The sequence below is a fragment of the Phyllostomus discolor genome, chromosome 13, assembly GCF_004126475.2.
Source record: "Phyllostomus discolor isolate MPI-MPIP mPhyDis1 chromosome 13, mPhyDis1.pri.v3, whole genome shotgun sequence".
Lineage (NCBI taxonomy): Eukaryota > Metazoa > Chordata > Mammalia > Chiroptera > Phyllostomidae > Phyllostomus > Phyllostomus discolor.
Window position 1 is genome coordinate 67,423,886 of NC_040915.2, and position 22,717 is coordinate 67,446,602.

A 22,717-nucleotide genomic window follows, 5' to 3' on the forward strand; every position below is an offset into this window, starting at 1 on the left:
GGCCACATCAGCCTCGAGGTGGCCTTCAAAGGGCCAAATTTAATTTTAGGACTGTAAATGTAACTACTCCTTACCTAGGGGCAAGGAGCTCTACATTTGGCCCTTTGAAGGCCACCACGAGGCTGTTGTGGCCCCCAGTGAAAATGAGTCTAACACTCCTGCATTAAGTTCTATCAAGTGGTAACCGTGGCTCAGCCCAATGAGAAGGCCCTTACAGGCTCAACAGTGCCATACACTGGTGTGACCTTTTTCGGACTTGAAACGTGTCTCGTTGGTTTCTTATCACCACCACCTCTGAGTATAGGGTAGTTGACCTAAGGTCGCACAGTTTACTGAGTCGTAGAACCAGCCTCCCGCGGGACTCAGATGCCAGCTTGTCTCGCTTTCCCCGCTGCCACCCCACAAACACGGCCGAGTCCACGTACACGAAGCACTGTGTGTGCTTTGGAAGAAACGCTGTACTCAGTGGAAGGTCACCCCCACGGCGAGCCAGCACTTCAGAGTTGAAGTCGCAGCTTAGAGGCTAAGGAGCTACTTGAAAACACTGATTTAATCTTTAGGAGAGACCCATGGGCACCCTTTCAGGATCCACTCTGGTTTGCGAGCAGAAACCCGAACATTCACTCAGCAAGGACTAGAGGACCTACCGCTGGCCATCAATGCAGCCCGTTTGTTCCTTAGGCACTGGAGGTGGGAAGAAGAAACCTGTTCTTGCTTTTGCTTCCCCAGTGGAGCTCTCCATTTTGATTTAACAGGGGCGGGGCAGAACACTTCGAGGAAATGCAGTGGTTTCTCCAGAGGGCGAGAGCGAGGGGGTGGCGAGGTGTGCAACCTTCACAGGAGTGACCAGTCCCAGTGTGAACACTCCCAGACATGGCAGTCAAGGACAAACCAGGCTCAGACACACGGTCTGAATAATTCTACCATCCTCTGTCAACCAGAGGTACAAAGACCCCATGGCCGCCACAGGTTCCTCTGGAACTGTCCCCCCGACACACACCCACCAGTCACGCCCTCTCTGTGCAATCCCTTCTCTGCGCGACCCCTGAGGTGCACACCCAAGGAACCCTGTTCGGCACCAGTGCTGGTGACGTCACCTCACAATGCCAGCAGGGGGCTGCCAAAGTGGTGCGCCCCATCCCACTTCCCAGGGAGTCTGACCTACACTGGCGTCCTGACACCTGTCTGTCCCCCTCGGGTGTAAACGTCCGCAATCACGAAGCAGACAGGCAGTCGGGCGACTTCAGTAAACACAAGTGTGGGGTGAGGCTGGGGCTGAAGGTCAGAACTACTTTCGTGAAGTTTGTTAAGTAAATTCAGAGGGAGTTTATTTTAACCAGCAGTAAATACCTGAGACAGGATTCCGCAAATGTCTACCTTTTTCTCATTTAGAAACAAACCCTCCCCTGAACTTCTCTGTGAAATGTGACTCTAGAAAACAATGACGTGCAAGTATTGAAGCAGCATAAACAGCCGAGGCAGCCTCCTTCCGGCAGGCCGCAGACCAGCCTGGCTCCTTCCCTGCAGCCCTCCCCGCTCACCTCTGTGCCAGCTCTCTCCCCCCCAGAAAGCTCCCCCTCACCTCAGCTGACTCCCCTCTGCCCCTTGGAATCCACGCTCACTCGGGATCCACCGGAGCCTCAGAGCCTCACCCTGGGACACCTCACCGCCCTTCTCATCTTAGGAAGGCAGCCAAGAAGGTCCTTAACTTAGAACCAGAAGACTGGATTTAAACCCTGGTTCTCTTTAACCTCAACCGAAAGTTGCATTTTCTCAGTTAAAACAGAGGTGCTAAACATTTTACAGAACCGCTTTAAGAATTAAATGAGATTATCTATGAAACCTGTGTCACCCACAAGCAAGTCCTTGCTCCTCTGCAACTTGCCTGGTGACCAGCCTTCGGCCAGCACCCTCCACAGGAGGCCGCCCCAGCTCTGCCCCCCACCTCCACTTCCTCACGCAGACCCCATCACGTTCATCACTAGACTTCTACAGATGAAAGAAACATTTTTAATAACCTGGATACTTTCAAGAGTTAGGGCTTCCTAAACTCTCGAAGGTATCACTGTGGAAAAGCTTTCCCACCCATCCCCAGCTCCAATATAAACAGGCATATATTCTTAACCACCAGTGCTTTGGTTCAATCTGACACTTTAAAAAACCACTCTAAGCTCTCCGCTGGTAGCTTGATGGAGGCTCAGAAGAAGGAAACAGCCTGGATTAAATAACTTGTGTATGGGGACTGGCTGCTTTTGTGGCTGGTGCTGCCTAGCAGGGACACCTGCTCTCTTCCTGCCATCCCTACTTTGGAATAAAAGTCGGCAAAGTTTTAAAGAACTGTATAAAAAGTATTGTAGGCTAGAGGGCCATATGGTCTCTATGGCATCCATTCAGCTCTGTCTTCAAATTGAAATCAGACACAGATAATATGTAAATGAATGGGCATGGGCTGTGTCCCAATAAAACTTTATTCACGAAAACAAGTAGCCAGTCCAAGGGCCGTAGTTTGCTGACGCTTGTTCTGGAATAAAGCAGAATGTATCATCTCTGAACTGAAATAGTTTGTGCTGCAAAAGCAGTATTTCCGCAGCTCCCACCTACTGGATCCACTGGCAGCATCCTTTACCTGTGTGTGAACAGGCTTGGTGAGGAGGACGGCCCGCAGGTGAGGGCACAGACCGAGGCCAGGACCCACCCTGACGCCCCCTTTATGGAGGGAGTGCCGAACCCACCCCCTTTCAGGGGACGCACATCACCCCCACGTCCTATGTCTCTCCCATCTCGGAGCCTCTCCATTACTGTGTAGCCACCAGCTTAGAAGTCAGCACCGAGCTTAGAAGAATCTTGCTATTCTCACATTCTGGTCAAAAGAATAACCAGTTTTAAAAAAAATAAGTTACATAAAAATTTAAGGACACGAAACTCCTAACCAGACCATGAGCCGTGGAGAAGAGCACAAGTTAAAACATACGATCCACATACGTCATGAGGCTCATTCGCTGCCTGCGCTCTGTGCTGCTGCAAGCCCTCCCTCAGCACCCTGCTCTCAGAAGAGAACTTTGGCTTGTGTGACAACTGTGACCTCACACAAGCTTGAAGAGCAGCTTCTCCTGGATCAGTACAGAGCAGACCTGGAGAGAACCCTTGTCAGCGTCCCCACGTGGAGCGTGGCCACAGAATCTCAGCCACTGCTTCTGCCATCCCACTGCTGGCCCCTTGGACAGGGAGGCTTAGAGGAAGGACGGGCCTCCCGCCCCTTCCCTTCGGCGTCAGGGCAGAGCAGGCCCGGGTGTTCAGTGAAGCCATCTTTCTCCCAGAGTCACTGTTGTTCAGGCGCCTGCTTGGGAGATGGAGCTGTGGTCACCACAACAGTGGAGACTGCCTTGGAGGGATTCGAAGCTGTTCCCTGTTGAAGATGGGAGGCGGGCACAGTCTGGATGCGCACCTGTTTGCGGAGAGAGCGTCCGATCAGCAGACTGCACACGGGCTCATCAGCTGAGAACACGCAGCAAAGGAAAGAGAGAAACCCACTATGGCCAGCATTTCGCCTCAGCCCTTACCTGTGTGGCCTGGCCTTGCTGCTGGAGCTGCTGCAACTGCTGGGCAGTGAGGAAACTCACGGGCTTGTTGCCGGCAATGAGCTTAGTGCCCGCCGGCATGGTGGTGAGGATGATGTTGCGGCCCAGCCCACCGAGGCTGCAGACAGAAGGCAGGACAGAGTGTCACCTCCCACCGAGAACCAGGCCACGTGTTGAGGGAGGGAAAAGAGGGAGGTCTGGTGCCCAGTGGAAATCCCAGCATTCTGGACTGAAATGGAAACCCATCTCATGAGCCAGGCTTTCTGCCAGCTCCTCTGCTTCCGGGGACGAGAGCAAAGGGCAGGCCCGAAGCTTGACCCTGATGTCCACACCTCGATCAGCAGGAGTAGCAGATGAACAGTGCCCCAGAGAGGTGTGTGGTTTCAGTCAGAAACCCACCCCCAAACCGCTGCCTTGAGACCATCAGAATGACTCCCTCACACCCTTTATCCCTGTTTAAGTCAGGGCCATGGGAAGCCCAGGCTCCTGAGTAAAGAAGCCCTCACTCTGCGACCTACCATACCACAGGGCTCATGCGTGTGAGGGCGCCCCCCCTCCCAGCACCCACAGTCAGTCCAACTCCATCGCAGCGCCTCCTGCCCCTTCCGTGCTCTTCTCCACAGTCTCTTACCACCCCATGCAGTATTTTACTTTATTCTCTCTCCCCACTTGAGCACAGCAAGGATTTGTCTCCTTTAATCACTGCTCTATCCCCAGCACCTGAAACAGTACTAGCTGCTCAACAGATCTTATGCACAACGGGAGATGTGGAGGGAGAGCCCCCCAGGGCGCCCTGCCCAGCCCTCACTGAACAAGCACTCACTTGGCTCCAAGGTTGCCTTTGATGATGGGGGCCGTGACCACACTCTTGCCCTTCATCGGCTGGCTGATCACAGAGAGTGGAACCGTGATCCGCGTAGGCAGCTTCCCCTAGAGAGGAGGAGGAGACCAGGAGATGAGACAGGAAATGAGAAACCAGAAGCCTGCGTCCAGGGCTACCAGAGCTGAGAGCCAGCACTCAGCAGCTTCCGGCCCCTATGCCCCGAGGGGCTCCCATGGCGAATCAGCTGCGGCCCGAGGGCTACAGGTAAGGGCTCCTATGCTACACTGAGGGTCACCTGATCTGTCACCATCCTCTTTCATGCCACCTAAAGCACAGTCACCACACAGGACCACTCTCGTCAGGAGTAAACGTGTACCTAGCCCCAAAGGGAGACGTGGGCTTGCTGCAGCACAGTGAGTGTCTGAGCCCCTGGGGGCGCCGGGGCCTGCTCCCGCGTGCACCCCTGCACTCGGCCCTCCACAGCTGCCTATGGGGGTGGGCGCGGTACACAGTCACCCCAAAGGTTAACTCAGGATGCACACACCTGCTGCCTCCCCTGGACTGACGGCTGTGCCTGCCCGCTGGGGCACGGGCCACGCTCTCCACGTGTTTTCCGTTTCTCCCAGAGATAAGAGGAGGTCAGTCAGGGGACACTAATCATAAACTCAACCAAGTGAAAGTCCAACCTCAAAGCAAACAAGGCCTAAGAGGAACAAAAGGTTGAAACAGCCTAGTTTTGGGGATTTCAGGATGGCTAAGATTCGGTAATTGCATCACCTGTTTTAAGGTTACCTGGTTTTTTAATGCTTGGTTGGCAATAACTTTATATACAGTAAAATCCTCTGATGCGAGCCCTGGCCAGGTGGCTCGGTTGATTGCAACGTCATCTCATACAACGGAAGGTTATGGGTTTGATCTCTGCTCAAGGTATATACCTGGGCTATGGGTTCAACCCCCAGTCTGGGCACATATCAGAGGCAACGAATCAATGTTTCTCTCACGTGGACTTTTCTCTCTCTCCCCCCACTCCTCTCTCTAAAAAAAAAAATCAACACATACACCCTTGGGGGAGGATTAAAGAAAAGATTCAAGATTCATAGATAGAGAGCAGAGTGACGGCTGTAGGAGGGGAGGTGGAGGGATGGAACAAAAAAAAAAGAGAGAGAAACGGACCCAACAGTGTGGTGCCTGCGGGGGTGGGGATGAATGGTGATGGGCAGAGACTGGACTTGAGGCAGTGAACACAACACAGTGTGCAAATGCCATGCAGTGGAGTTGTGCACCTGAACCCTGTGTAATTTTGTCAACCAGTTTCACCCCAATTAAGGCAATAAAAAGAAGAAAAATGACTTGAGAGGGGTGGTTTGATAGGCTGCTAAAAAACGGCACAGACATTTCCTACGGGTGAGCTGGCTCTGAAGAAGCCAGGTGCTCAGGTGCAAAGCCACACTGGAGCGGCAGCCCGCCAGGAAGCGCTAGGAGATGCTGACAGGCGACAACACGGTGCCTCCAGGTGGATTTACGTATGGTTTATTTTCTTAATGCCTCAGTGCAAGGGGTGTCAGACTCATTTTCACCGGGGGCCATATCAGCCTCAGGTTGCCTTCAAAGGGCCGTATGTAATTTTAGGACTGTGTAAATGTAACTACTCCGTAACAGTTAAGCGAGAGCGCGGCGCTGCCGCCAGGTGGAAACAAGGTGCCAGGCCACATAAAACAAGACGGAGGGCAGGATTCGGCCCACGGGCCTTGTGTGTGCCACCTGTGCCTTAGTCGCTTAAAAACATTTCAGGCCACCAGAACAGCAACTGGAATCATCCCTTCATGAACTGCCCAACTAGCAGACTAGACAGGGAAACCTCAGTGCTTCCTAACGCCCCGAATGCTCTCCAGCCATACAGGGTGGGGCAAAAGCATGTTTCCAGTTCTAAGTTCACAAAACACAGAGTTTACTCTTGTGTTAGTATTTATGAATTCTTGTATTCTTTTCCACACCAACACCTACAACCTACTTTTGTCCCACCCTGGTACATACCAGAGCAGAAACAGGGTGGGGGCCGCTGGCAGCAGCTCTCCTGATGTGAGTGCTGTGAGGAGGGCTCATGGGAAACAACCGTGCGTCGGGCAGCGGCTTCCTCTCCCCCTTACTCTGGCTTCTGGGACCTCAGAGCCTGTTTCCTTCTAAGCCACACTACATACATCCGGGTTTGTTGGCTGGCTGGTTTTGCTAACCTGTATGTCCTCCGCCACCACTCTGGCTTCTACCCAAACAATTGAGGTTTCATTACACAGCTTGTTCAGAAAACAAAACTATGTTTTACCCTGTCCACATAAAAATACAGAACACTGCTCCTTATCAAGAAGCAACATGAACAGGCCTGTATCCAGAAACACACCTATGTTAATACGAGGATTCGGTTTATGACAAGTGTGGTATTTCAAGTTAGCGGGGAAGGGATAAATTAGTCAATGATGTTGGAATAATCTGAAAAACAAAATGAGATCTCTGCCACATGCTATTCAAAAAGTTACATTTCGAATGGATTATCGGTTATACTTTTCTTAAAACTGAAAATATTTCATGGAAATATAAGCTAATATGTTTATAACCCTGAAGTAAGAAGGCAAAAGACATAAAACCTAAAAACCAGGAAAGCAATGTTGATAGATCTAATCAGATAAAATACCCGTAGAGCAAAAGGCTCCCTATGCAAGGTTAAAAAATGACAGAGTGAAAGAAAATATCATCTGCACAAAGAATTAACACCCGGAAGATATAAAGGGTCACCTCAAACTATGAAAAAGGCAAACACCCCAGAAGAAAACTGGCAAAGATGTATTCACTGCAAGAAAGCACAGGCCAGTGTCCACAGGACTGGATGCTCAACCTCACCGAAGTTCGGGGAAACAGAAGAGCTCCCTCTCACCACTGCGACAGCTACGTCCAGTTAAAGCCCCCACGGTGCCCAGCCCTGGGCAGGGCAGGAGACTTGCAGATTGGACTGTACGCTGGTGTGGCCTTTTTGGCAGCACAAATGCATGCCTAAACTTTCAAGGTGTTACCCCCGTGGCCCAACATAGACACCTCTGCTCTAGAACCCGCACACGCGTGCATCAGTGTACACGTGTGAGTTCGCTGTGGCACTCAGTGCTCCTAACGGTGGAGAGTGCCCTCCAGCAGGGGAACGGCTAGACAAAGCACATCCCTTCCATGGGCTACCACGGCCTCGCTCCAGAGCACACACTCAGTATCTGCGGGGGATCTGGAATGATCCCCAAGGCATACTTTTAAGTACAGCACACCACAGAACAATATCTAGACTAAGGTCTCTCACAGGGTTGTGTTTTTTTTTAACTGCGTGTATGTGTATAAAAACACCTAGAAGAAAAGGACTAGATGCGTAAATGCCAAGACACCAATAGACATTAGCCCTCAGGAAGGGGGAACTAGGGGGTTGTAAAAGAAATTTTATATTTTACTCTAGGTGCTTCAGTACTGTTTTAATATTTTTTTAAAGAATGTATGCAGGGACTACTTTCATAAATCTGTTTCAAAATCAAACACCAAAGTCTGTTACTAAACAAGCCTGTTTGGGTCAACTGAGGTGACACAGGATTTCCGTTCCTGAAAACAGAGGCTCCCTGGGGGGAAGGGCTACTCTTCACCACCACCGGTACTCACAGCCTGCGACGTGGACACCACCGTGGTGCTGACAGGGACCTGCCGCACAGTGGGGGCTCCCGCACCAATGCTGATGGGGGTGCTGGCCGCCCCGGAAGCCACAGCCACGGTCTTGGACACGGCAGCATTCACGCTGGGCAGGGACACCGCTGACGTATGAACAGTGCTAGACCCACCGGCCACGGCAGGGCCCTGCTTGGCGTGGGCCGCCACTGTGATGGTCTGGCTTGCTTTGGGGGGCATCACTCCCAGGCCCTGCACGATGCGGATGGTGGCAGCCGGCTTCGCTTCTGAAGAGGCCACTGCGCTCTTCCCCTTCTGGTCGGCCACACTCACACCAAGTGCTGGCATCAAGCGGAAGGCTGAGCTCGAGGCTTCTGCTGGCTTGAGGTCGGGAGTCACCTTGACCACGGTGGTACCTGTTGGCGTGGCTGAAGGGGCACTGGCAGAACCAGCTTTAGCCGGGCTGTCGGTAGCATGCACGGGATTGGAAGTGACATGTAAGGTAGCAGAGATGCCTTTGCCTGCGGTGCCACTTCCTGCCCCGAAGAGGTCCTGGGTCAGCTTGACCGTGGTGACCTGGGACTTGGCCAACGTGGCCATCATGTCCGGAGTGATCCGCAGAACCGTCTGGCCTTTGGCATCTGTGGTGATGGAAGAGGGTGGCAGACGCAATACATCCTTACCCTGGATACGAAAGTTCGTGGCTGTGAGTGGAATGCTGCTGCCCGTCTGGGGCTTCACGCCGAGCTGCCCGGTGACCGCCACCTGGGTGAGGAGAAACAGCACTGACCAAAGGGTTCCCAGCAGCACTCGGGTGCAGAGCACAATCAGGCAAACCTCCACTGCGTGGGCATGCGCGTTTCATGTATTTTTCTAAGTTTTTAATTTTAAAAACAATAAATATTCACGAGAAAAGAGAACAGCATGACAAATCCATGTAGCTATCCCCCAGCTTCCAAGGTTATCCCTTTGTCAGTCTTGTTCTATCCACCCTTCCCGAGGTCTGGGGGGCTGAGGGGGGAGGATAGAGGAGGAGTGGGAATATTTTCAAGTAAACTAATATATAGCATTTTGCTGATCGACACTGATGTACATATCTCTAACCTAGAAGGACTTTCTAAATTAAAAAAATACTCATGGACTATTACCTAATAATATATATATTCACATTTCCCCAACAGTCTCAAAAACATCCCTTCGTCGTTGGCCAACCTGCACTCTGAGAGCAGGAGAGCAGCAGGCTCGCTCCCGGACGCAGCCCTCCCGGCCCCAGGGATTCTCTGTCACATGAGCCCCGCCCCTCTGCTGCACCACAGCCACCAGAACACAAGCTGTGACGTGTCCCGTCCGCAAAGTCGACAAACCCCTGTGGGCTGCGGTCTCCTTCCCCCTGCTCCACTCCAGCCCCAGTTCTCCACTCTCTTCAAAGAGCCAAATCCCTCTAAAAATTATCTGCCTTCACTATCTCCATTTCTTTGCCTTACATTCTCTTTTGAACACATTCCCCAAAAGCCACCAATCCAGTGGACCCAGTCAGGTCCGCTCAGCACCCTCATCCAGCGGGGGGGCCAATCCTAACCCTCACATCCCTCCCACTCTCACGCCCCTGGTGCCTGCGCTGACCTCGAGGGGCACCCTTTCCTCTCCTCGACGGCCTTGCAGTCTCCGCACCTCGGCGTTCTCCATCTCAGGCAATTACCACCATCGACCCAGTCATCACTCGAGCCGAAAGCCACAGTGTCGATCTGGACCCTCTTCTCTCAGACCCCATATCAAACCACCAGAAAATCACAGACCTGACCCTGCAGCCTGAGTTCGGAACCCCTGCACTCTCACCCCCCGAGATGACCACGCACAGGAAGCCAGCATGACCTTTCCCCTGGCCCATGGCAACCGCCTCCAACCCAGTCTCCCGCTCCCACTCCTGCCCCTCCAATCTGTCCTACACAGCAGCCAGGGGCATGCAAACTAGATCGAGTCATTCTGGCTCACAATCTCTTGGTGGTTCCCTATCACACCTGAATTAAAGTCAAAGTCCGACGTGATCTAACCACTGGGAACCTCTCGAGAAAACACGTTCCAACACTTCCAAACGCGTGTTCAGTAGGCCTCAGCCACCACTGCCTTCCTGTCACCCCAAATACCCGACTCAAGGCACTCCACTTGCTCTCCCAGCACCTGGGATGCATTGCCTCCAGCTCCCTGTAACATGGCCTACTTTCCAACCTCAGTCCCCGCTCTCAAATGCCACCCCTCAGACAGGCCTTCTCCGGTCGCCCCAGCTGAACTGCGCACGGCACCCCACACCTGCCCACTGATGCTCACAGCCCCGATGGCCCCACCCCAGAGCACCCGTCTACCTGTTGGCTCTGGGGAAATACGAGCCCCATGGAGGAGGGACTTAGTCTGTGCAATATAGCACTAAATCCCCAATATTTTTGGCAGTACCTGGCACACACAAAGTACTCAATAAACATTTAATGAAGGAAATGTTACTGTATCATTACACAGCCCCATTTCACCTGTAAAACGGGGACAACAAAAGTGCCTGCTCCACGGTGCTGAGTATTAACAGCCATGACGCAGTTAGCACAGTGCAGGCACCAGCTGCTATCCTGCCTGACAGTTCTTTGAGGCCCCATGGCTAGCCTCGCATGTTCACAACCAAGAAAGTACACACACAGTCTTTTACCAGCGGTGAACTGAAACGCCAATGAAGCATATGAAGTTATACCACAGGCTTTAACTTAATTCATGGAGAGTCTCCTCCCAACTCAGAAACTCAGCCGCTACACGGCGAAGCAGATGGAAAGGAGCAGGGAAGCCTCTCCAGCAGCTGCACAGCCTGCACTGCCCTGGTGGGGACACGTTCCTGAAAGGCCTGTGCACTAAGGACCGGAGACCCCTGATCGTGGAGACCCCCGCTGTCCTCTGCCTCAGGACAAGGGGTCGGGCCCCACCCACCTGCTTGATGATGTTCTGTCCGCTGGCGTTCTGAATGACGGCGGCTGTGGACGCACTCGGGGCAGAGGTCCCAGGAGAGCTCGTGGCTGGCTTGTTCGCAGGGCTGGCTGTGGCAGGGAGGCTTGTCACCGTGAGCCCCGTCTGCCCGGGCCCCGGCCGCTGCATGGTGGCCGCTGCCGTCTGGGCTTTGACTGGAACGGTGGCCATTACTGTCTAGTTCAGAGCATGAGGCCGAGAGCTTAATCAGACACTACGGCGCAGACCAGCACACCGCCCCCCAGGGGTGAGCCTCTGCAGGCACTTCTGATCTAACCGGGCTTCCTGCACACCAGTCTCTAAAACACACACCTGAAGTCCTGAGCTTGTGAGCACACCTTTCATGTTCAGAATGATCCCACACGTAACACCCCACCCCTACATTACTGTGGACAAACAGTATGCCCCTTTTACAGTGCAGGACCCTGAGGCAGAGGGCTTCTCTCTAAAACCGCACGACTAGTTAGTGGCACAGCTAAGTACAGAGGCACATCAGATGGAGCCTGAGATTCAGGAGCACAGGGCTGGACTTCACCCCACCTCCACGAGGGACCTAACGTTATAATGCTGGGTAAATCACCAAGCTTCTCAGGAGTTCTGATCTGCCACACACGTGTAAAGCAGAACTCCTGAAAACGTGCACACAGCCATGAACGTTAAATGAGCTGTGTAATGAAGATCCTCATCGGTAGACTAACATAAGGCCCCTCAGTCCTCGCCCAGACTACCCATTGTGCTTACAGCCCACCGCAGAGTCCGCTGCCCGTTTACCTGGGGCACGACTTTGGTCTGCGTAACAGTGGCTGGAACGCGAATCTGAGGTCCTGCTGGATTCGGTGGCAGTGTCTGTGCTGGCCCAGCTGCCTGCTGAGTCACAGCAGGAAGGCTAGGCTGGGCCACCACCCGTACCTGGGGCAGGCCGGCCGAGCCCGAGTGGCCCACAACCCGGGCTGCAGCCTGAGAGCTGGGGGGAGTCTGACTGGAAGCCGGGGAGAGCATCGTTCCCAGCTGTGGCATTGTTGGTGAAGACACCAGAAGAACACTAGAAGGAAACAGGGGTCAGTGAGAGCCAACCAACTCAGGACATGCACACAAGAGCACTACAGATGGAGCGGGCTAGAGAGGCAACAGAGGCGCTTACCCGGAGCTAGACTTAGCTGGTTCTGAGACAGGAGCAGGGCCACCTTTGTTGACGGCCGAGACTGGAGGCGGGGAGATAGGAGTGGTGGGCAAAGCTGGAGTGGTGGGGGTCACAGGTGTGACTGGGGTGGGTGGCATGCTGGAGTCACTGAGGCTCATCTGGCTCTGCTCAGAAGGGCCACTGCTGAGGACCTTCATTGAACTCTCCTTGCTATTGGACTTCTGTACGTAGAAGATGAAGAGACATTCATGTGCAGACTTAACAAAGGTGTGAGAAAGGGAGGCATGGCCCCTGGTTCCTGATGCACTGAGCTACGGGAAGGCCTCACTGCCACCTTCCCTGACACCGCTAAGCCGGGCACTCTGAGGGAGTCACTTACCACCTTGGATGAAGGCTTAGGTTTTTGCTGAAGGGCTTTTCTGGCTTTAGCTGCCGCTGCTTGTGCTTGGTGAATCCGCTCTGCAAACAAGGGGGAGATGCTTCAGCGGTAGTTTAACCTCAGCACAGTGAGCAGGGGGGTTTCATTAAGAGCCCAGGCTCCACTGGGGGCTGAGCCCTGCCTAAATGCCACTGAAAAGCATCCTGGGATTGGGGCAGAAAGTCAGAGGCACCCCCACACCAGCTGGATGCTGCCCAGAGGCCTCACACACCAAACTCTTCCTCGCTCCTGTCACGATGCAGGTAGATCCACAGCTTCCGTCCAATGTCATATTTCACACATGGGTCTTTTTCATAATGGAGCCGATCCAGTGCGCCACTCACTACTGTATTCACCTGGGAACCAGAAGCAAGGGGACAAGGGGCAGGTCAGACCTGGACACCAGAGCAAAGCTCTGAGTGTTTAAGTCACGGTTGCTGAGCCGATCATGTCTCAGCAGTGGGGCAGCACTCCCAAAAACTCACTGAGGATCACGTGCCCAAACAGGAAGCGCTAAGATTCCTGAAAAACTAGGCTGCTGACCCCTGAAGGTGACAATGACCTCAGACCCTCAGAAGCTGTAAGAAAGCTCAAAGTCAAATTTGTGCTTCACTAGAAGCAAGGGTCTCAGGTTATCACTCTTCTCCTGTCTTGAGACACCCTTCTTTCCTCTTCATTCAGTTTTTCAAAATTTATGTTATTGTATATTCCCTGATAACTTTTCTGAATTACTTTCTGGAGCAAAACAAAAATAACCTCTTCTCCATCCTACCTGAGTGCTGGTGACATCTGGGGCGAGAAACTGGGAGTCCTTGAGCAATTCACAGATCTCCGCTCGTGTGCCTTCTCCATTAGGCAGCCGAGCTGCCGCGTCTCGAACTGGTGGCATCGGGAAAGGGAGAGTCCATGAGTCAAGCAGCTGAGGAACCCTTCCTCTCCCGCTCCTCTGAGGAAGTGCCCAGAGGTTTTCTCTGCCTCACCCAAATGCACCGCTGGGCAGACACTGCCCTCTAGTGGCAGGCCCCTATACACTCACCACCCTTTCAGCGGACACCAAACATGACACCTTGGGACTATTATAAACAGAAGTACAAAACCACATATTGTTAGTGCCCTGATGTTTTGAGAGAAATCAGGTGTCTTCATGTCACGTGACAGCTGTTGCAGACATCTCAAAATACCATTTCCATGCATCACTATTTGGAAATTATAGGAGTTGTAAGACCTGCTGCTAGTTCTTGTCATTTGATATCATAAAAATACGTAATATTTCTGCACAAAAAATTGGTTTTAATATTTTGATAACTCTTTCAATATGACTGGTTTCTCTTGTAGCTCTACACATAGTATTTTATGCATTTAAAGACCTAATTCTGAGAAGAGGCCCAGAGGTTTCACCAGACTCACGACACAAAGAAAGGCTGAAAACCTCACATTTAAAGGACTCAGTCTGGAGGAAGCCAGTCCCTATACTCGTGCTACTGCTTACCTGTGAACAATTCCTGCAAGAAAATAGACTGGAGTGCAGACTTCAGGAAAGAAACACTAATTCCAGATAAACCTCTGGGGGCAGAAGCCCCCTCCCCACACTCCAAAGCTTCTTAAAGCTGCACTTGGCCCTCAGAGCTCTCCCGTGTGTGTGGCTGGGGGGCAGGGGGCAGAGAGCAAGCACAGCGGTCCGAGAAGGAAAGCAACCGCACCCAGTGACAGGATGGTGACGTAGGCCGGCCGGTCGGAGCGCAGCAGGGAGTGCTCCCGCGCCTTGTTGAGGGAGGTCTCCTTGTCGAACACGCCCTTCACGGGCCCCACCACAGACTCGAAGCCATGCATGCGGAAGGTGAAGGCCTTGTGGGGCTGGCTGTATCTGTAACGCTCCTGTCAAGAGCAAAGGGACAAGGCTCGTACATCGGAACCAGTGCGGTTCTCTCTAGAGCTCCTACGAAAGGGGTCTACCTGCAGAGAGCACACAGGAAGCAAACTGGCTACTCCAACTAGGAATACTGAGCCGCCGACAGTGGGGAAGCATGGTCCCCAAAGCCTGAGCCACTGGCCAAGGGACAAAAGAGCAAAGATAAGTGTGTTTTGCTACCTAGAGAAAAAGGTCATCAAAACATTTCTCATCCCCTTTCCTTACACCATTTCTGCCCCCAACAGACAACCCCAACCAACAGAACACCTAAGGCTGCAGGTGTGGATTTTCCTGACTGCATGGCCTCCCTAGCTATTTCTTACCTGCTCCTGAAAAACTCGTTTTTCCTCCCCGGTACTGGGCCGCACCACATAGTCAGTTCTTCTGGAACACAAAGAATTTGGAGGAATCTAAAAAAAGCTGAACTCACAAAAACAGGGAGAAGAGCAGTACTTTTTACCAGGGGCTGGCCAACGGGGGGAAACAGGCAGACAGGGGTCACAGGGCACAGACTCGCAGCTCTGAGACAAGCCCCGGGTGTCTGGTGTAGAGCACACTGACCGTAGTTAGTAAAGTTATTCCTTTCACAGCTGGGAGCTGCTGAGAGAGACCACACACATTCCCACCACACACCAGTAACTATATGAGGTGATGAACGTGTTAACCAACCTTACTTCGGCAATCATTTCACAATATACACATGCGTCAAATCAACACAATATTATACGTCAACTGGATCTCAACAAAGCTGGGGGAAAAGACAGGGGACCACCCCCGACTGAAAACGGTCACATGAGACACCGTGAGACACAGAGCTCAGGACCAGACTGGAGGTCAAGAGACCGACATTCTCGCCTCGGTTCTGTCCTGACCTGACCTGCAGCCAGTCACTTAACCTCATGCCTCAACTTCTTTACAGGTAAACCGAGGAAGATGGACTAGGTGAATCACTACCAAGTGGGTACTGCAGGAGGGGAAGCCAGGGGAAAATGTCCACCCATAAGATAGATCACACCCCCCTCAGAACCTCCCCAACCCAGAATCCTTTGCTCAGGGAGCCACGTTTAACAATGGGAGCGTGCAGCCCTCCTGGGGCACACTGAAGCAGGTGAGCATCGGTGCACCCTGGGATCACTAACATCCCCCACAGCTCTCACACGCTGAGAAAGGTTAGAAAAGCATGGCAGTATCAAGAAGTACAGTTTCAGGGGACACCCCCCACTGTTCAAGGATCGTACTCACACCCGAGGGACAGGTGTTGTGGCATCTGCACCGTCTTCATGTTCTTGCTGGAGAAAAGGAAAACGTGAATAGATGAACTAAAGAATTCTGGCCAACATAAGGGCTCTGGAAACCCAATGAAAAAAATCTGCTTTTTTAAAAAACCCATACCTTACAGAATGCCTGGTCTTTGGTTTCTAGCCAGAGCTGGAACAGTGCAGCTAATTCCTTTTCATTATCTTGGGACTGGCCTATCAGAAGCATTAAAAGACAAAAAAAAACAGTAAGGAAGTGCACTAAGGTGTTCCTCAGAATCTCCCCTTCTCCATATTCACTGTGTTTCTGCCAGAGGAATTGGCTCTCAGGACCTGCAGCCGCGGGCAGCACTCTCCACACACTATCCACTCAGCCTGCACCTCTCCCATCACCGTCTGCCTGGACCGCCCCTTCCGGGTGTCCCCTAACTAAATCACTCACTGGGTAAGTATTTGCTGACAGTGAGTGCTGGCAAGGACGTGGAGAAAAGGGAGCCCTAGTGCACGGTCGATGGGAATGCAAACTGGTGCAGCCGCTGCGGAAAGCAGTATGGAACTTCCTCAAAAAACGGAACTGCCTTATGTCCCAGCAATTGCACCACAGTGGATATACCTTAAGAATCTCAAAACACCAATTCCGAAGAACTTATGCACCCCAATGTTCATAGCAGCACCATATACAAAAGTCAAGTGCTGAAAGCAGCCTAAGTTCCCCTTGGTAAATGAGTGGATCAAAAAACCCTGGTACATTTACACAATGGAATTCTACACAGCAGAAAAAAGGAGCTCCTACCCTTCATAACAACATAGATGGAACCAGAGAATATTATGCTAAGGGAAGTAAGCCAGGTGGTGAAAGATAAATACCATATGATCTCACTTTATAAGAGGTATCTAATGAACAAAATAAAGTAAAAAGCAAAATAGAACCAGAGGCATGGAAACAGGGAACAGACTGGCAGTGGCCGGGGGCGGGGTGCACGTGGAAATGGTAGGAAGGGAAGGAACTAGACAAAAAACATGTATGAATGACCCACAGACATGGACAATGGTATAAGCATTGACTATGGGAGCAGGGGGTGGGCTGGGCAAAGGGAGGAAAATTGAGACAACTGTAATAGAATAACAATAAATAAAAAATAAGTACTTGCTGAGCAGCCACTATGTGCCACAGTGCATGCTAGGTTGGAGTTAGTCCCTCATGAAGTTTACAGGCAAGTGAGGAAAGAGCACAAAACAAATAAAATCTAAAAGTGGCAGGAGTCACAAAGGATGTGATGAAAGCTTATTCTAGGAAAGTTATCCTGTCCTTGGCGGGGTTGGGCGGGGTGGTTAGAAAAGGCTTCTTCTGGCTAATGAGGGCACAATGGCACCACCCACAGGGCCCAGCAACAAGGACCCCAAAAGGCAGGAGAAAAGCTGGACTCCCCCTGCCCTGCCTAGAACGAGACAAGCACTTTGCCCATGTCCTCCTCCGCTATCACTTTGTTCCGACTCCTGCTGTGGCACTTGTCACATGATGGTACCTATGTCTCCTGCCCAGACCAGCCACCACAGGGACCCACATCACCCAGGTCTGCTGGGTAAAGAAGGCACCAGCCAGAGCCTAGCCTTCTCCTAGGCTGCTGAGTTGACCTCACCAGGTCTCCTACCTGTCTTCACTAGTCAGTGCACAATACCACCGCCCCAGGAAGCTCTGGGCTTTCTTACCCCACACAGCTCCTCTTACTCCCATTCTGCCATCTAGAAATGTGACTTCATAACCAGCACATTCTCCTCCAGCTGCATCTTCCTCCCACGACACTCCCTCCACCTCCTTGTTCAGTGTGACTTCTGGCTCTGCCTAACCCTTCTGCCATGGGAAGTGCTGGCTATTTATTCCCTCCCAGCCATGCCCCTCAGAGCTGAGCTCCACTCTCAACCTTGTAACTGATGCCAGACTATTTTTCTCCAACTCTTCTGAAATATCAAAATAAAGCAAAAGCCAGGTCCCTACGGCTCTTCCCACCCACCTGTACCCACCCCATGCCCTGCCCCTTGCAGGTACTTCCCAGTCCCTCCTCCCCATGGCATGCTGGCCCACCTTGCTCCTCACCCACCCATGTCCCAGCAGCCTGCTGGGAAACTGCCACACCCACATGGAAGGCCCATCCAATATCCTGATGCCCGGTTCTGTGACCTCAGAGACCTCCCTCCACGCCGGCCCAGCCACTTGTTCCCACAACCAGCTGGACTCTGTCATTTCCTCAAAGTGCTCCATCTTCCAAATGCCTGGTCCAATGTTTCTCAACCCTGGCTATACATAAGAATCAGCCAGGAACTTGTAAAATACCCAGGCTCGGGCCGCACCCAAACAATTAATCAGAAGGTCCGTGGGGAAGGTCTAGACACGTCAGCACTTTTCAGAAGCTCCCTCCTGACTGCAGTATACGGCCAAGGCTGAGATCCTTTATACACATCCACACATTCTGCCTCCCGACCACCATCACCGAGACTTCATCCTTGCTTACCTCCTCCCACCAAAGCACCACCTGGATTCAGAACTGCTCGTCCACTCCTCCGATCCCATCAGCCACCTTCCTTCCCACGGCTCTCCCTGTTCGGTCTACGGCCATCATCTCCACGATACCCTTACCAACACAGTACTTCCTACCGCCTCTGCTTCTCTGTCAGCATCACTCCCATCTACACTACCCACATTTTCCGAGCCCCAGCTCAGACAGCTGAGAGCTGCCAAAGAACCACAAAAAAGGTAACAAATGCCACTGACAACAAATGATAAGCAATCTCCATTGGCCCCAACAATGCCTGGCTGTCTGACATCTCTGGTCAGGCTGGTCTTCCATGCTCCATACTGACTACCTCCCCACTCTCCTCAGCTCTCTTCTAGCTCATGACACACACCCTCACCTCTCTCACCTACTACTTTAACAGCAAAGCCACGGGACCAACCCTCTCAAGATTCCTACAATAAAACCTACCAAGCCTGCTGGTTTGAACCCATCATTTCCACCTATTACAAGAAGTGTGCTGTCTCCAGCCATCCCAGGCAAATCCTGTCACCTCTTTCCAGGAATGTACGTAGTCAATTTTCCTGCTCTCCCATATCTGCAACCTTTCTTCCCACTGTACTTTCCATCAACACTTGGGCTCACCCAAAATTTCCTCTCTTTGCCACAAGGTCCTGTACTATCCCCATCTCCCTGGCTAAACCTCTAGAAAGAGTTGTTTAGATGATCAACAAAAGTTCTAAATGGAGCCCCTTTAGAACAGAGCGGGCGCTGCCACGCCAGAGCACTGCCTCGCACCTCTGCTGCCTCAAACTTCAGAATGTTACAACTGGGCAGAATAACCTTTGGCCTGGGCATAAACAACCTTGTTTCCCAAAAACTGTTTGCAAAGATAACAAGACAGCAGTCGTTATGACTACTGGACTGAGGACTGCCAGTTACTGTTGCTAAGTTACTTATCTGAACCAAAGGAAGCACCTTCCTTCTATTGATGTGATTGCCCCCCATCCCCTTCTCATAAATACTCATTGCTTTTGTTTCCTAATTGGAACATTACCTGGGCTTCTGCCTGAATCAGTGCTTCCCAAACAGCTACTGTTTTGGGGTTTTTTTTTACTTCAAATAAATGCTTGTTGCTCTCACTTTGAAAGGCTTTTATGTTTAGCTTAACAGGACCCACCGGCTCTTTCACCAGTGTGTGCAGGTAAATGTTTCACTGGCTGCAAAAAGGGGGGCCCTCACTGGGGGCATTTGCAGATCTCCCGGTGCACATCAAGGGTCAGCTAGCTGGCCACCTGTTCTTGGAAAACAAGTTTTATGGGCACACGGCGAGGTCTGTTCATTTGCACACTGTCCATGGCTTCTTTGCACTGGGATGCCAGGGCCGAACAGATGAAACAGAAAGCACCTGGCCCATGAACTTAAAATACTTATCACCTGGCTGTGTCACATTGGCCACCCCTGACACACAGGTCCCACCATGGCTGATGTCAAGCCCCCAGCCCAACAGAGGAAGGAGCCGCAATCAGCTATTACAAGTTGCCTTCGGTTCGCCACTGTCTTTAACATGCATCATTCTGATAAGGCATCATTCTTACAAGAAATTAATCATTTCTTCCAGGTCCACAAATCCAGTCTTTACCTTATTGAACCTTTTAGAAAGAGTCAGGGCTAATGACCACTCCCCAGTTCTTGACTCTCCCAGTACTGGGCTTCCAGGATTCCACCATCGTGGCTTCCTCCCTAACTCTGCAGCCACCTCCTCCCGATGCTTGCCCACAACACCTCCTCTGCCTCCGGTTTCTTGAGGCTTTGTCCGTGGCCCTCCATTCTCCTCATCTAACACTTTCTCCCAACGCCTCTGACTTCCCATACCATGTATAGGTTGAAAACTCTCTACACTCGACTCTGGTCTGGAGTCTAACACTGTGTATCCTATGCCTGTTCAGTATCTCCACTTAAGTGCCTCAAAGAGAGCTCAAACTTGGCAAACCCAACACTAAACTCATGCTACTCACCCTTACCCAAGGCAGGCCATCTTCCACAGCTGCCCACCTCCATAAATGACGCCTTCCTCCACTAACCACAAATCTAGTGCAGGGAGGCTTGACGGCCCTCTTCCCTCACTCCCACATCTGTTCATAACCAAGTCCGGCACTTTCCCCTCCTAAAACTTTCTTAAATTTAAATTTTCTCACCCTAGGTCACAGATGATTATCATCATCTCTACATAGGCCTTGTGACCTTTTGGAACTGAATCTTCTTTGGCACCGCTGACCTACACTGCCCCCTCCATCTGGAATGCCCGACCCTTCCGTCTGCCTGGCTCCTGTCCTTCCTGGTGCTTTCCCTTTGCAGAATGTATGAGTCTGGTAGTTCACTTGAATGACTATTTATTCCACAAACAAACCTTAAACCCCATGAGGGGAGCACACTGTCTGAAACTTGCAAAGCATTATATCCCCTTGCACCTAACACAGTGCCTGCCACCTAGGAGCTGAAGAAATGTCATAAAAATGGATGAAATCTACTACTTTCACGGCCTTCTTCTCCATGCATCTCCTCATAGACTACCCAAGAGAGTAAAGAGGAAGGTTCATGAATCTCAATACAAAATCCACACTGATTTTTCCTCTTACCATCACCAGCTAACAGTCACCAAGTTACTACAACTTACAGGGTAAGTGAAACTTTATAAACTTAAAACAAAAATAAGAATCCTGATCCTTAAAAAGAGCTTATTCAGAGCTGTCCAGCATCTTGTTGCACATTGTCCTCAATAACGAAGCCCATTTTAGGAACAAAAAATAACTACACTATCATAAATTTATCTAAAACTATAGCTACAATTAATATAAACACTGATTCTATTGTAAAATGCCCCTGTGTATTTAAACGTAGCCACACCAGAGTGCACCGTAACAGAAGGGCTATTCCGTCTCAGCCTCAGTGAGCCCAATCCAACGGGGGGGGGGGGGAGTGCGAGGGGTGAGACTAGGACCCCGAGTACCAAAGGGGCCCTTTATTTAATATTGCTCTTTCCAACCCCCTACTGAACTGTACTACTGAATGGAAGGCAAAAGAAGATTGGGGGAGGAAATGAGAGAATGAAAACCAAGTTAAGGGTAGGTAATTATGAATTACTTACCAAGCAATTTCCACTGCTGGGTTTTCTCTTTGAATTCAACAAATGGAGAAAAACTGGAAGGTACAGCTGCAAGAAATGGATGACACAAACAAGCCACACAGGTCAGGGAGAGTGCTAAACTCAGACCTCCAAGGCACGGCATTATGCAAAGCCATACGGGTTTAAAGCAGTAAAGCTGCAGTGCCCTATGAGAATTAATCAGACAAGGGGGCTGACGGTACTGACTCTACAGATAAAAGCTCCTTACCTCGGCTTTCTCCAGCAAGATATTGCAGGGCTGGCAATACCAACTCCGCCCAGTTGGGGGCCGCAACGAACCAGCTATTGAGGGAGCTGGCTGGAGACGACTGCCAATCCAACACCCGCTCCTCTAGCTGCAGGAAAGGAGAGGCAGACCCAGTTAGAGTCCTGTGCTAACCGGCAATTCCATGGATGTGTCAGAGCAAGCTGGGGCCTATCTGTCCAGTTTTCCCAAGACAGAATGCAAGTTAGCTGCAGGCCTTGGGAGTAACCCAGAATGCTGCCTGTCAAGCTATGGAGCATCGAAAATATCTCCAGTTTAAAAACTCTGACGTACGTATGACTTTCCCAAAACTCTTACCACAGGAAGGCTAGACTGCCCCTCCAGCAGCAAGATCTCCAGTAGAAGAGAGAAAAAACTGGAAGATATTTCATTGATTCCAAGGCAAGGCTTGAGGTCTTCAAGAGGCCTAATGAGGGAAGAAAAACATGAGAATGAAAAAGACCCAAGAACACATCCCTAGACTGGTTTAAGCTTGCCGAGCCTCCTGTCAGTCATAAAAAAAACTTCAGTGAAGGACCACACCACACACTTCCCATAGCGGGACCCCTAGGACTCTGGGCCAGGGGTTCAACACAAGCCAGTCCACACCAGCACCAGCACTGGGCACACTCTCAGGGTTAACCTTCCACCCGCCGGCAGGAAGCTCTGCAGCCCACTCACTCTTCCTTGATAGCAGGAACTGCCAGCGGAGACGGGGCCTGCGACAGAGGCGGCAGCCCCTCGGCACCACTCAGGGGCTCAGCCAGATCCTCCGCCTCTGACTTGATCGTTTTTATCTTCTTCTTCTTCTTCTCCTCTTTTTCCTTAGCCTTTTTTTTAAGGACAGCCAAGTCGTACAGGGCTGGGAAGAAAAAGCAATACAATCATAGAACTGCATTTCTGTATCAGGAAATGAGAAGTTTCAGCTGCATATTATTTGCTCAGGCCCACCAGTAAAAGAAAGACA

The 22,717-nt window shown here is 51.4% G+C and overlaps 1 protein-coding gene across 8 annotated transcripts in view; it reads right to left on the reverse strand.

Moving 5' to 3' along the window:
* Positions 1–2,435: 2,435 nt before the first annotated feature.
* Positions 2,436–22,717, reverse strand: part of NFRKB (nuclear factor related to kappaB binding protein) — a 33,927-nt gene continuing 13,645 nt past the window's right edge. For 7 of the 8 annotated variants that reach the window (XM_036014330.1, XM_036014329.1, XM_028527635.2 and 4 more), the window contains 18 exons: positions 22,432–22,612; positions 22,069–22,177; positions 21,715–21,841; positions 21,468–21,533; positions 15,946–16,025; positions 15,796–15,842; positions 14,877–14,937; positions 14,345–14,519; positions 13,417–13,523; positions 12,877–13,000; positions 12,606–12,685; positions 12,227–12,447; positions 11,857–12,127; positions 11,050–11,262; positions 8,083–8,850; positions 4,402–4,508; positions 3,561–3,696; positions 2,436–3,445 (listed from right to left, as the gene is read on the reverse strand). In XM_036014330.1, coding sequence (XP_035870223.1) covers positions 3,320–3,445; positions 3,561–3,696; positions 4,402–4,508; positions 8,083–8,850; positions 11,050–11,262; positions 11,857–12,127; positions 12,227–12,447; positions 12,606–12,685; positions 12,877–13,000; positions 13,417–13,523; positions 14,345–14,519; positions 14,877–14,937; positions 15,796–15,842; positions 15,946–16,025; positions 21,468–21,533; positions 21,715–21,841; positions 22,069–22,177; positions 22,432–22,612 — 2,999 coding nt within the window. In that variant the 3' untranslated portion in view covers positions 2,436–3,319. The remainder of the gene's footprint in view (positions 3,446–3,560; positions 3,697–4,401; positions 4,509–8,082; positions 8,851–11,049; positions 11,263–11,856; positions 12,128–12,226; positions 12,448–12,605; positions 12,686–12,876; positions 13,001–13,416; positions 13,524–14,344; positions 14,520–14,876; positions 14,938–15,795; positions 15,843–15,945; positions 16,026–21,467; positions 21,534–21,714; positions 21,842–22,068; positions 22,178–22,431; positions 22,613–22,717) is intronic. The other variant, XM_036014331.1, reaches the window with a different exon arrangement.